Raw genomic sequence first — 15,123 nt, forward strand, 5'->3', positions numbered from 1 at the left:
GGTTTTTATTACATCTTTTACTTTACTTAAGCTTTCTTTTACAACTTTCTTGCTTGTTAAAAAAAAGTATACTTGACCTGTGTTTTCAAGATCAGCTGGTCAAAGAGTGCCAACCACCCCTATGCACAGAGAAAATCTGTGTATGTCTTCTGAATCCTCAAAACCTTAACTATTAATAGCCTATGGTTGACCGGAGGCCTTAACAATAAGATACACAGTTGATTAACACATATTTTATAGTTTACATGTATTATATACTGCATTTCTACAATAAAGTAAACTAGAGAAAAAATGTTATTAAGAGAAAATACATCTACAGTACTTTATTGTATTTATTGAAAAAACCCATGTATAAGTAGATCTCTGCAGTTAAAAACCTCTGCTGTTCAAGGGTAAACTGTATTTGAGATAAAAAATTCTTCACTGCTCTATCTACTGTCCAAAGGTGGTCATTTATAAAAAACGTTTTCAATAAAATTTTTTTCTAGATACTGTATAATTTTGATTTACCCTTTGATAAAATAGGTTGTTGAAAGATATATATTCATCACTGATTATAAGATAGAGGGATTTTAACTTTTCTCATATTGTTTGCAATTTACAGTGTTATTGTGGAATTTGTCTAAAATACATTTACATTTTCTCAATATTCCAAGGTCATTTATTTTTTTGTTTTTTAGAAGATTTATTTATTTATTTGACAGAGAGAGAGAGAGAGAGAGAAAGTGTAAGCAGGGAGGTGGCAGGCAGAGGGAGAGGGGGAAGTGGGCTCCCCACGGAGCAGGGGAGATGCTTAACCAACTGAGCCACCCAGGTGCCCCCCCCCAAGGTTATTTAAAAAGAGGTTTTATTTCTGTTTTCAGAAGAGAGTTTTGAAAGGCACTTAATAGGTTCATTTTATAAAATATGCTATGTATAATGTCTAGACCAGAGGCTGGTAAACTTTCTATATAAAAGGCCACAGATAATGTTTTGGGATTTGCGGGTCATGCATCTCTGTTCCAACTGTAGTTGACCCTTGAACGACATGAGGATTAGGGGTGCCAACTCCTCCACACACAGTTGAAAATCTGCATTATGACTTGTGACTCACCAAAAATTTAACTATTAATAGCCTGCCATTGACTGGAAGCCATATAGATAACATAAAGTCAATGAACACATTTTATATGTTACATGTATCATATACTGTGTTCTTTCAATAAAGTTAGCTAGAGAAAAAAACATAAATATGAAAAATATTTACAATAATATACTTACTGTATTTATTGAAAAAATTCCACATGGAAGAAAAACTGTGCAGTTTAAGCGTATGTTGTTTGTGTAGTTCAAACCCATGTTACTCAACTCTACTTTGGAGTGTGAATACATAAACAAATGGATATGCCTGTGTTTCTTTACCAAAAAAAAGCAGCAGGCAGGATTTGACCTAGGGGTAGTTTTCTGAGCATTATTCTAGAGTCCACTAGAGTCTGTTATGAAATCAGAGGGACATATTAGGGTCTTCTATACCTAATGTATACCTACTTCTCCTTACAATTCCTGCCAGTTTTTGTTTTATGAATCTTGATAATTTATTTGATGTACTAGTATTCAAAACTTTTATATGACCTTTAAAAAAAAACTTCTTTAGCTTGAGGAAGACACAAAGAGATAGAAAAATATTCCATACTCATGGATTGTTAAGAATTAATACTGTGAAAATGTCAATGTCACACAGGGCAATTTACACGTTTAATGCTATCCCTATCAAAATACCATGGACTTTCTTCAGAGAGTTGGAACAAATTATTTAAGATTTGTCTGGAGTCAGAAAAGACCTCAAATAGCCAGGGGAATATTAAAAAAGAAAACCATACCTGGGGGCATCACAATGCCAAATTTCAGGTTGTACTACAAAGCTGTGGTCATCAAGACAGTGTGGTTCTGGCACAAAAACAGACACATAGATCAATGGAACAGAATAGAGAATCCAGAAGTGGACCCTCAACTTTATAGTCAACTAATACTCGACAAAGACTATCCACTGGAAAAAAGACAGTCTCTTCAATAAATGGTGCAGGGAAAATTGGACAGCCACATGCAGAAGAATGAAACTAGACCACTCTCTTGCACCATACACAAAGATAAACTCAAAATGGATGAAAGATCTAAATGTGAGACAAGATTCCATCAAAATCCTAGAGGAGAACACAGGTAACACCCTTTTTGAACTCGGCCACAGTAACTTCTTGTAAGATACATCCACGAAGGCAAAAGAAACAAAAGCAAAAATGAACTATTGGGACTTCATCAAGATAAGAAGCTTTTGCACAGCAAAGGATACAGTCAACAAAACTAAAAGACAACCTACAGAATGGGAGAAGATATTTGCAAATGACCTATCAGATAAAAAGCCAGTATCCAAGATCTATAAAGAACATATGAAAGTCAACACCAAAGAAACAAACAATCCAATCATGAAATGGGCAAGAGACATGAACAGAAATCTCATAAGGAAGACATAGACATGACCAACAAGCACATGAGAAAATGCTCCGCATCACTTGCCATCAGGGAAATACAAATCCAAACCATGAGATACCACCTCACACCACTGAGAATGGGGAAAATTAACAAGGCAGGAAACCACAAATGTTGGAGAGGATGTGGAGAAAGGGGAACACTCTTGCATTGTTGGTGGGAATGTGAATTGGTGCAGCCACTCTGGAAACCTGTGTGCAGGTTCCTCAAAGAGTTAAAAATAGATCTTGCCTACAACCCAGCAATTGCACTGCTGGGGATTTACCCCAAAGATACAGATGCAATGATATGCCGGGACACCTGCACCCCGATGTTTATAGCAGCAATGTCCACAATAGCCAAACTGTGGAAGGAGCCTCGGGGTCCATCGAAAGATGAATGGATAAAGAAGATGTGGTTTATGTATACAATGGAATATTACTCAGCCATTAGAAATGACAAATACCCACCATTTGCTTCAATGTGGACGGAACTGGGGGGTATTATGCTGAGTGAAATAAGTCAATTGGAGAAGGACAAACATTATATGGTCTCATTCATTTGGGGAATATAAAAAATAGTGAAAGGGAATAAAGGGGAAAGGAGAAAAAAATGAGTGGGAAATACCAGAAAGGGAGACAGAACATGAGAGACTCCTAACTCTGGGAAACGAACTAGGGGTGGTAGAAAGGGAGGTGGGTGGGGGGGTGACTGGGTGACGGGCACTGAGGGAGGCACTTGACGGGATGAGCACTGGGTGTTATTCTGTATGTTGGCAAATTGAACACCAATAAAAAATAAATTTATTAAAAAAAATAAAAACTTATTTAGCTTTATCAAAATGTCCTTTTTCTCATCAGTTTTTGACATGAATTGAACCATAAGTATTAGCTAGGTAAATAAATATTGAGTTTTACGCCTTTGGCTTAACAATTGATGACTATATTTCATACTTTGTATATTACTTTGTAGGCATATCTCTGATACAATCTGATGGTATTTTATTTTAATAGGTGAATCAATTCATTTCTATTAATTGATATGGCAGGTGTGTTTACCTTATTGTATGTTATGTGGTGTGTTTACATAGCTTTTGTATAAAACATGTAACACAGCAGGCCTGAGACTGTTAACCTTTAGATGGTTGGCTTTTAAGATTAGTCCCTGGCTGACAAATGTGAACTTAGATTTTTGAGATGGTTCCCAAAAACCTAGTCTCTAATGAATTTTCCAAGTAGACAACATTTCGTATGTGTTGTCACATTCACCGCTCAGGATCTTGGAAGTTCACACCTGGTTTCCTCTGAACTTTGTCCTGTTTCTCTTTGCTGATTTTGCTTTGTCCCAATCATTTCACCTTATAAATCTTAGTTCTGAGTATGACTATATGCTGAGTAACAAAGAATCAATGAATGTGATATGTGGTGGTTGTCCTGGGGACTCTTTTCGTTTTATTTTTGTATTTGAAGTATAGTTGACATACAAGATTACTGGGGAGGACTCTTTATTCAGCTTTGTAAGAAACTTTTCTAGTAACAGGTCTATTATCTTTGCTCTGGCAAACATATTTAACTTCTAATAATTAGGAGGGCTACAGTTTGCCCTATTAGTCATCCTTTCCAATTATACAATTCCTTAATCTATATATTTAGATGGCATCTAGTAGCTCATTATTATATAATGATAAAATTATGGTTCCTTTCTCTTCTCTGATCTGCTGATTCTTAATTTTAGTTGCTTCATTAACTTTTCTTAGTTTTTATCTTTTTACTGTTAAGTATATGGAGTTTATTATTAAACTTTTCAGCTTCAAATGGAATAGTTGGTTCCCATTGTTACAGATGAGAATATTAACATGCTTACAATCTACTCCTTATGCAAGCTGGCCCCTTCCACATTTTATTAGATCTTTTATTTTCATAATTTCAAATGCAAAAGCCTCTAAAAGGACAGTGCTGAAAAATTCAAACTGCTCACTTGTAGCTGATTGCTCTGTTTTGTTCTTTTTTTTTTTAAGCTAATCACTTTGGATCTAATTTTCTTGGATGTCTTCTACCAGTATTCAATAACTCACCTGGGGAACTTTCTCTTAGAAATTCTTTCTTTAGTAACCATGGATCGTCTCCTTGTTCCAATGTGAAGATCAGTTCTGGTTTTGTAAAGCAGTACCCTGTAAATGGAAAATAATTTAGCACTTGAATTTGCTGCATAGGTTTTACTATTTCTGAAAATGAAGGAAGGTTCAAAAATGGCACATTCAGGGTGCTCACTACAACTTTTCTGGGAGGCGATCATAAAAATATTTTCTAATGTTTATAAAGGATCAATCTTCTTAAACCCCCAAATCATAAGCCTAAGTAATGTTAAATTCTAAAATGGTCAATGTCTATGTGTTAAATAGATTTCAGAAGAACTTCCTAAACTGGCCCAGTAGAGTAAAAGGAATTGATTTACCTCTCCATGTCACACATCTAGTGCACAAATTATATACTAATGGTTTTTTTTTTAATTTTTAATTTTTTATTTATGAGAGTCACACAGACTGTGAGAGAGAGAGAGAGAGAGGCAGAGACACAGGCAGAGGGAGAAGCAGGCTCCATGCACTGGAAGCCCGACGTGGGACTCGATCCCGGGTCTCCAGGATCGCACCCTGGGCCAAAGGCAGGTGCTAAACCACTGCGCCACCCAGGGATCCCCACTAATGGGTTTTAAACTTTAGACACCAGGCAGTGCAAACAGAGATACTTGAAAACAGAAAAATGAATGAGGTGAGTCCTATTAATCATCGCATGTTGATGTAAAATGAACATAAACTTTAAAAAATTTTAAAGAGAAAGGAAGAGGTTTTTTTGAGCCCAAGTCAGGACAACGCTAGGGGTGTACAATCCTTACAAGCAAGAGAGAGTGGTCCAGAGAATGAACATTTAGTGCAGGGTTCTTTACATAAACAGTTACAAATCCTCAAGATGAAGGATATTCCAGAAGGTTACAGATTGCATCTTATGTTTTTATTATATTCAAGGCTATGTGACTTTAATCTTATGGGAACCAGGGAGAGTTGTTTTGTTTTGTTTTTCATATTTTTATGTTTGGAATGCTCTTTTTTTTTTTTAAGATTTTATTCATCCATTCATGAAAGACACACACACAGAGAGAGAGAGAGAGAGACAAAGAGAGAGGGAAAGAGGCAGAGACACAGGCAGAGGGAGAAGCTGGCTCCATGCAGGGAACCTGATGTGGGACTCAATCCCAGGACTCCAGGATCACGCCGTGGGCTGAAGGCCAGTGCTAAACCACTGAGCCGCCCAGGGGTTTCCCCCCCCCCCTTTTCAAAGCAGATGTACAATGTGTGCATGGGGCAGAAATAGAGCCCAGGTTTTGAAGTTTTGCTGAGTCATTTTGGCCTTAATAAATGTTAAAGCATAACTTTCCTGAGAGTTCAGGAGCAGGGCCCATAAACATTACAAACTGAAAATTTCCCTTATCACACACACTACTACAAAGAAGAGTTTACAGCCTATAAACAATAAGAACCAAAAAAGCCTACCTGACTCCGTAACCTCAAATAACATAAATGAATTAAAGGAAGCCATGACAACTGGAATTCTTAAGGAAGAAATACTAAAGAAGGAAAGGAAGCACTGGTGCTGAGTCTTAAATATTTGCAAAAGAGTCTCCTAAATACTAACTGGTGTAAATTAACAAAAATACTCAAGGATGGGGAAAGACCAGTGAAAAAGAGCAGACGTAAAAAAATCAACGAAGCCATACACAGATGTAAGAAGTTTCTGTTGCCACTAGCCAAGGTAGAAAAATCTACTTCATGGCCAATGGAGAATACCAGAAAGATGTTCATTGCTTAATAGTGGAGCCAAATTAGTCTTAAAGTGAGCTCTAATCTAATATAACAAAGCTTAAAATGATCAAATCCATTCCAAGTAACTTAACTAATTAACCAGAAAAGGCCTCAAAAGATTTAATAATAAAACAAAAGTAATAGCTAATACTATAAAATTCACCACACTCTTCACCTATAAAAAAAATACCTAGTTATGAATAGAAGTAGAGATATACAACCCTTACTGGAGAGAAAATTAATTAGTAGCAACAGAGTAGGAAATGCATATGATAAAGCTAATAATAAAGGCTATTTGAAACAGTAAATATGTATCATATGTTCAAGAAGAGAAAGAAAATATTAACATGATGAAAACAAACAGGAACTTACTTAAAAACTTCCTGTTTGAAGAATATATGAAATGAGAAAACTAACCAACCAACAAGAAACAGGAAAACATTAAAGAGGATTAAGAAACCATATAAGAAAAGATAAATAACATAATGGATGACTTTAAGGCATGAAAGAAAAAGAAACCCACAGTGAATAAAGACTGTAAATAACAGTAATAGTAATAATAATAATAATAAACAGAATTCTGTGACCCATGTGATAATATCAAGTAATTGAACACATACGTAATAAATATTTCAGAAGAAAAAAAAGATAAAAACATTTGAAGAAATAATGGACAAGTGTTCAAACTTTGATGAAGTGTACAAAAAAATCCTAAAAGCTTAATGAATTAAGGAGAAGAAACATGAAGAAATCCACACCAAGATATACTGTGATCAAACTGCTAAAAACCACTGATAAACAGAAAATCAGCAATTCCATACGTTATTGAGTGCTAAATAAAAAAAATGTTCTCTTGATCCCTGTTATCAATTTCATCCTTCTCCTTACCTACCTCCCTTCTGGCAACCACTAGTTTCTTCTCTATATTTGTTTGTTCTTTTTCTTTGTCCTTTTTTGGGCTGTTCATTTCTTTTGTTTCTTAAATTTCAATATGAGTGCAATCATATGGTATTTATCTTTTACCTGATTGTCTCATTTCACTTAACATTATACCCTCTAAATCTATCCATCTTATTGCAAATGGCAAAATCTCAATTGATGAAGAGAAAACTTAAAGTAGGCAGAAAAAGGTATAGTGTATATTAAGGAAAAAAGAATGCTTACTTCTTGTCAGCAATTAAATATGCCATAAGACAATGAAGTGACAATTTTAAAGAAATAAAAGAAGTCAACCTATAATTCTATATTTAGCAAATATAAGACATTTTCAGACAAACAAAAGCTGAATTTATCACCAATTGACAAATATTACAGGAGAAACTAAAAAAAACAAAACAAAACTTCAGACAGAAGAAAAATGGTATCAGGTGGAAATTTAGATTTATACATAGAAATACAGAGCACCACAATCTGGAAACATGATGATAAAGATAAAATGCACTTTTCTTATTTTTAGAACTTTTTGTTTCTTAGTTTTTTAAGATATTTTTTATTTTTTTAAGATTTTATTTATTTATTCATGAGAGACACACAGAGAGAGAGGTAGAGACAGAGGCACAGGGAGAAGCAGGCTCCATGCAGGGAACCCAATGTGGGATTCAATCCCGGTTCTCCAGGATCACAGCCCCAGCTGGAGGCGGCACTAAACCACTGCGCCATTGGGGCTGCCCCATTTTTAGAACTTTTTTAAAAATGGTAAATTACCTTTTAAAATAACAACAGCAATATACTGTAAGGTTTGTAACATATATACATATCACGTATATGTATGTGTATGTAAAATATATGACAACAACACATAAGATGAAGGGTAAAAAGTGGGCAATTACAAAATTTTCATAAATGTAGTAAAAGAAATTATTTGAAGGTAGATTGTGTTAAGTTAAAGATGTATGCTGCAAATATTAAAGCAACCACATATCCATAGGAAAGGCAAAGCTAGTTAATTACCAATATAAATGTAATGAAAGCATTAAGAACATACAGTAAGGGGATCCCTCGGTGGCTCAGCAGTTTAGTGTCTGCCTTTGGCCGAGGGTGTGATTCTGGAGTCCCGGGGTGGAGTCCCACACCAGGTTCCCTGCATGGAGCCTGCTTCTCCTTCTGCCTTTGTCTCTACCTCTCAATCTCTCTCTCTCTCTCTGAGTGTCTCTCATGAATAAAGTCTTTTAAAAAAATAAATAAAATCATACAGTTAACCCAAAGAAAGCAGCCAAAGAAGAAAAATGGGAAAAAATAGATACCAAAAATTGTAAAGAGCCATACATGGTACATTTACTATAAAATGGAAGTGGTCTGATCATTACTTCTTTTTTTAATAAATTTATTTTTAATTGGTGTTCAATTCACCAACATACAGAAAAACACCCAGTGCTCATCCCGTCAAGTGCCCCCCTCAGTGCCCGTCACCCATTCACACCCACCCCCCACCCCGTCCATCACACCTAGTTCGTTTCCCAGAGTTAGGAGTCTTTATGTTCAGTCTCCCTTTCTGATATTTCCCACACAATTCTTCTCCCTTTGCTTATATTCCCTTTCACAATTATTTATATTCCCCAAATGAATGAGAACATACAATGTTTGTCCTTCTCCAATTGACTTACTTCACTCAGCATTATACCCTCCAGTTCCATCCACGTTGAAGCAAATGGTGGGTATATGTCGTTTCTAATGGCTCAGTAATACTCCATTGTATACATAAACCACATCTCCTTTATCCATTCATCTTTCGATGGACACTGAAGCTCCTTCCACAGTTTGGCTATTGTGGACATTGCTGCTAGAAACATCGGGGTGGAGGTGTCCCGGCGTTTCATTGCATCTGAATCTTTGGGGTAAATCCCCAACAGTGCAATTGCTGGGTCGTAGGGCAGGTCTATTTTTCACTCTTTGAGGAACCTCCACACAGTTTTCCAGAGTGGCTGCACCAGTTCACATTCCCACCAACAGTGTAAGAGGGTTCCCTTTTCTCCACATCCTCTCCAACATTTGTTGTTTCCTGCCTTGTTAATTTTCCTTATTCTCACTGGTGTGAGGTGGTATCTCATTGTGGTTTTGATTTGTATTTCCCTGATTGGCAAGTGATGCGGAGAATATTCTCATGTGCTTGTTGGCCATATCTATGTCTTCCTCTGTGAGATCTCTGTTCATGTCTTTTGCCCATTTATGATTGGATTGTTTATTTCTTTGCTGTTCAGTTTAAAAAGTTCTTTATAGATCTTGGAAACTAGCCCTTTATCTGATACGTCATTTGCAAATATCTTCTCCCATTCTGTAGGTTGTCTTTTAGTTTTATTGACTGTATCCTTTCCTGTGCAAAAGCTTCTTATCTTCGTGAAGTCCCAATAGTTCATTTTTGCTTTTATTTCTTTTGCCTTCGTGGATGTATGTTGCAAGAAGTTACTGTGGCCAAGTTCAAAAAGGGTGTTGCCTGTGTTCTCCTCTAGGATTTTGATGGAATCTTGTCTCACATTTAGATCTCTCATCCATTTTGAGTTTATCTTTGTGTATGGTGCAAGAGAGTGGTCTAGTTTCATTCTTCTGCATGTGGCTGTCCAATTTTCCCTGCACCATTTATTGAAAAGACTGTCTTTCTTCCAGTGGATAGTCTTTCTTCCTTTATCGAATATTAGTTGACTAAAAAGTTCAGGATCCACGTCTGGGTTCTCTATTCTGTTCCATTGATCTATGTGTCTGTTTTTGTGCCAGTACCACACTGTCTTGATGACCACAGCTTTGTAGTACAACCTGAAATCTGGCATTGTGATGCCCCCAGATATGGATTTCTTTTCTTAAAATTCCCTTGGCTATTTGGGGTCTTTTCTGAATCCACACATTCTTAAAATTATTTGTTCTAACTCTCTGAAGAAAGTCCATGGTATTTTGATAGGGATTGCATTAAACGTGTAAATTGCCCTGGGTAACAATGACATTTTCACAATATTAATTCTGCCAATCCTTGAGCATGGAATATTTTTCCATCTCTTTGTGTCTTCCTCAATCTCTTTCAGAAGTGTTCTATAGATTTTAGGGTATAGATCCCTTACCGCTTTGGTTAGGTTTATTCCTAGGTATCTTATGCGTTTGGGTGCAATTGTAAATGGGATTGACTCCTTAATTTCTCATTCTTCAGTCTGATTGTTAGTGTATAGAAATGCCATTGATTTCTGGGCATTGATTTTGTATCCTGCCACGTGACCAAATTGCTGTATGAGTTCTAGGAATCTTGGGGTGAAGTCTTTTGAGTTTTCTATGTAGAGTATCATGTCATCTTCGAAGAGGGAGAGTTTGACTTCTTCTTTGCCAATTTGAATGCTTTTATGTCTTTTGGTTGTCTGATTGCTGAGGCTAGGACTTCCAGTACTCTGTTGAATAGCAGTGGTGAGAGTGGACATCCCGGTCTTATTCCTATTCTTAGGGAAAAGGCTCCCAGTGCTTCCCCACTGAGAATGATATTTGCAGTGGGTTGTTCGTAGATGGCTTTTAAGATGTCGAAGAATGTTCCCTCTATCCCTGCACTCTGAAGAGTTTTGAACAGGAATGGATGCTGTAATTTGTCAAATGCTTTCTCTGCACCTATGAGAGTATCATATGATTCTTGCCTTTTCTCTTGCTGATATGATGAATCACATTGATTGTTTTATGAGTGTGGAACCAGCCTTGTGTCCCGGGGATAAATGATACTTGGTTATGGTAAATAATTATCTGAATGTACTGTTGGATCCTATTGGCTAGTATCTTGTTGAAAATTTTTGCATCCATATTCATCAGGGATATTGGTCTGTAATTCTCCTTTTTGATAGGGTCTTTGTCTGGTTATGGAATTTAGGTGAGGCTGGCCTCATAGAACGAATTTGGAAGTACTCCATCTCTTTCTATCTTTCCAAACAGCTTTAGTAGAATAGGTATGGTTTCTTCTTTAAACGTTTGACAGAATTCCCCTGGGATGCCATCTGGCCCTGGACTTTTGTGTCTTGGGAGGTTTTTGATAACTGCTTCAATTTCCTCCCTGGTTATTGGCCTATTCAGGTTTTCTATTTCTTCCTGTTCTAGCTTTGGTAGTTTGTGGCTTTCCAGGAATGGGTCCATTTCTTCTAGATTGCCTAATTTATTGGCGTATAGCTGCTCATAATATGTTTTTAGAATCGTTTGTATTTCCTTGGTGTTCGTAGTGATCTCTCCTTTCTCATTCATGATTTTATTGAGTCTTCTCTCTCTTCTTTTCAATAAACCTGTCTAACGGTTTATTTATCTTATTAATTCTTTCAAAGAACCAACTCCTGATTTTGTTGATCTGTTCCACAGTTCTTCTGGTCTCGATTTCGTTCAGTTCTGCTCAAATCTTAATTAACTCTCTTCTTCTGCTGGGTGTAGGATCTATTTGCTGTTTTTTCTCTGGCTCCTTTAGGTGTAAGGTTAACTTTTGTATTTGAGTTCTTTCCAGTGTTTGAATGGATGCTTGTATTTAGATGTATTTCCCCTTCAGGACTGCGTTTGCTGCATCCCAAAGATTTTGAACAGTTGTATCTTCATTCTCATTAGTTTCCATGAATCTTTTTAATTCTTCCTTAATTTCCTGGTTGTCCCTTTCATCTTTTAGCAGGATGGTCCTTAACCTCCACGTGTTTGAATCCTTCCAAACTTCTTGTTGTGATTTAGTTCTAATTTCAAGGCATTATGGTCTGAGAATATGCAGGGGACGATCCCAATCTTTTGGTATCGGTTCAGACCTGATTTGTGACCCAGTATGTGGTCTATTCTGGAGAAAGTTCCATGTGCACTTGAGAAGAATGTGTATTCTGTTGAGTTTGGATGTAAAGTTCTGTAGATATCTGTGAAATCCATCTGGTCCAATGTATCATTTAGGCTCTCGTTTCTTTGGATATGCTGTGCTTAGAATATGTATCGAGGGTAGAAAGTCCTAGATTGAAGTCACCAAGTATAAGTGTATTATTATCTAACTATTTCTTCACTTTGGTTATTGATTAAAATATTTGGGAGCTCCCACATTCGGGGCATATATATTGAGGATTGTTAAGTGCTCTTCTGGATAGATCCTTTAAGTATGATATAGTGTCCCTCTTCATCTCTTACTACAGTCTTCGGAGTAAATTTTAGTTTATCTGATATGGCTACCCCTGCTTTCTTTTGAGGACCATTTGAATGGTCAATGGTTCTCCAACCTTTTATTTTCAGGCTGTAGGTGTCCTTCTGTCTAAGATGAGTCTCTTGTAGACAGCAAATAGATGGGTCCTGCTTTTTTATCCAATCTGAAACCCTGTGCCTTTTGATGAGGTCATTAAGCCCGTTCACGTTCAGAGTTACTATTGACAGATATTAGTTTAGTGTTATCATGAAATCTATTCAGACCTTGTTTTTGTGGATTGTTCCACTGAACTTCTTCTTAAAGGGGAATTTTAAGAGTCCTCCTTAAAATTTCTTGCAGAGCTGGTTTGGAGATCCTATATTCTTTCAGTTCCTGCCTGTCTTGGAATCTCTTTATCTCTCCTTCCAGTTTGAATGAGAGCCTTGCTGGATAAAGTATTCTTGGTTGCAGGTTCTTCTCATTTAGGACCCTGAATATATCCTGCCAGCCCTTTCTGGCCTGCCAGGTCTCTGTGGAGAGGTCTGCTGTTACCCTAAATCTCCTCCCCATAAAACTCAGGGATTCATTGTCTCTTGCTGCTTTAAGGATCTTCTCTTTATCTTTGGAATTTGCAAACTTAACTATTAAATGTGGAGGTGTTGAACGGTTTTTATTGATTTTTTTTGGGGGGTGATCTCTCTATATCCTGGATCTGAATGCCTGTTTCCCTTCCCAGATTAGTAAAGTTTTCAGCTATGATTTGTTCAAATACATATTCTGGCCCTGTGTCCCTTTGGGCACCCTCAGGAACCCCAGTTAAACGTAGGTTTTTCTTCCTCAGGCTGTGGTTTATTTCCCTTAATCTATCCTCATGGTCTTTTAATTGGTTGTCTTTTTCCTCAGTTTCCCTCTTTGCGATCAACTTGTCTTCTATGTCACTCACTCATTCTTCCACCTCCTTAACCCTCGTCGTTAGGAATTCTAGTTTGGATTGCACCTCATTCAATTGATTTTTAATTTCTGCCTGATTGGATCTAAATTCTGCAGTCATGAAGTCTCTTGAGTCCTTTATGCTTTTTTCTAGAGCCACCAGTAGCTGTATAATAGTGCTTCTGAATTGGCTTTCTGACATTAAATTGTAATCCAGATTTTGCAACTCTGTGGGAGAGAGGACTGTTTCTGACTCTTTCTTTTGAGGTGAGGTTTTCCTTCTAGTCATTTTGCTCAGAGCAGAGTGGTCAAAAACAAGTTGTATTGGGAGAAGGAGAAAAAGGAGAGAAAGAAGGAAAGAAAAGAGAAAAAGAGAAAAGGAAGAAAAAATAGAAAAAAGAGAAGAAAAGGAGAAATAAAAAGAAAGGAAAAAAGGGGTGGGGGAAGCAAACAGAAATCAAAAAGCAAAAAAAAAAAAAAAAAAAAAAAACACGGGAATGTATCTTCTGATTCTGTATACTTTATATATCCCTTGACTTCCCCGGGAACTTGTTTGTCTAGCTGGTCTTCTGGGGGAAGGGCCTGTTGTGCTGATTTTCAGGTGTTAGCGCTTGGGGGAGCTGCTCTGACCCCTGCCTGGTGGAGAGCTCAGTGGGGGTTGTTTACTCCGTGAGGCCCCAGGAGGAACAACCACAGTGTCCGGGCCAGTTCTGGATCCCTAGATTCAACTCCCACAGTAACTACGGAGCTCTCAGTCTGCAGGGGCCTGTAGGCTCTGGGGCGGGGCGCTGATCTGCTCAGCTCGGGGCAGGAGCGTCCTTGCTTGGGCCCTCCCGGCCTCTGCCGGTCCCGCGGGGAGGCTGGATCCTGGGCTGTGTCCCGGCGCCCTGTGCTCCGGAGCCTGCGTTGTTGGATTCGCGCTCCCGCCGCACAGCCCCCTCTATGCGGAGCCGCCACCCGAGCCCCTCGGAGCTGCTCCGGTAGCCGCGCAGCCCCGTCCGCACGGAGCCTCTTCCTCTGCCGGAGCCGCCTCCGAGCTGCTCCCGGCGCCCCACAGCCCCCTCCGCGGAGCCGCCGCCTGAGCCCCTCCGAGCTGCTCCGGGTCCCGCTGTGCGCGCTGCAGCCCTTAGGGAGCTCGGCGCACTCTCCCCGGGGGGCAGGTGTCTGTTCGTGTCCCTGTGTGCCTGCGGGCATCCCAGCCCTCCTGGGGTCCTGCTCTAACTCCCTGCGAGGACTTTCCGACCGGGAAGATTGATGAAGCTTCTGCTTCTCCGGGACGGAGCTCTCCTGTCCTGGGGACACTCGCCCTGGCCATAGCCCGGCTCCTCGCGGGGCCCCTCCCCCTTGGAGGCCTTTTGTTTCTTTATTTCTTTTCTCCCTCCGTCTTCCTACCTTGATAGAAGAGCGAACTCTTCTCACTGTAGCGTTCCAAGTGTTCTCTCTTTAAATCTCAGGCCGAATTCGTAGATTTTCTGGATGATTCGAATCCAGATAACCTAGATCCAGGTTATCTAGGTAATTTGGTGGGGACAGGTGTTTGGGGGACCCTACTCTTCCGCCATCTTGCCGCTCCCCCCTGGTCTGATCATTACAATAAAAAGGCAGAGATTTATAGACTGAATATAAAAGCCAGATGCAAATGTATGATGTCTATGAGGATAGGAAGGAAAATTCCTAAATATCCTGTACCCAAGTTTCCCTAATGTTAACATTACTAGCAGATTTGTCACAACTAATAATACAATGTTGG

At 38.5% G+C, this 15,123-nt stretch overlaps 1 protein-coding gene across 5 annotated transcripts in view; it reads right to left on the reverse strand.

Annotated features, from left to right (window-relative positions):
* The window catches only part of ZNF782 (zinc finger protein 782), a 56,399-nt gene that overhangs the window by 5,485 nt on the left and 35,791 nt on the right, over positions 1-15,123 (reverse strand). For 4 of the 5 annotated variants that reach the window (XM_072764112.1, XM_072764106.1, XM_072764118.1 and 1 more), the window contains one exon: positions 4,577-4,672. In XM_072764112.1, the coding sequence (XP_072620213.1) occupies positions 4,577-4,672 (96 nt within the window). Of the gene's footprint in view, positions 1-1,859; positions 1,927-4,576; positions 4,673-15,123 lie in introns of those variants that run through there. The other variant, XM_072764129.1, reaches the window with a different exon arrangement.

Source organism: Vulpes vulpes, chromosome 1 (assembly GCF_048418805.1).
Source record: "Vulpes vulpes isolate BD-2025 chromosome 1, VulVul3, whole genome shotgun sequence".
Classification (NCBI taxonomy): Eukaryota; Metazoa; Chordata; class Mammalia; order Carnivora; family Canidae; genus Vulpes; species Vulpes vulpes.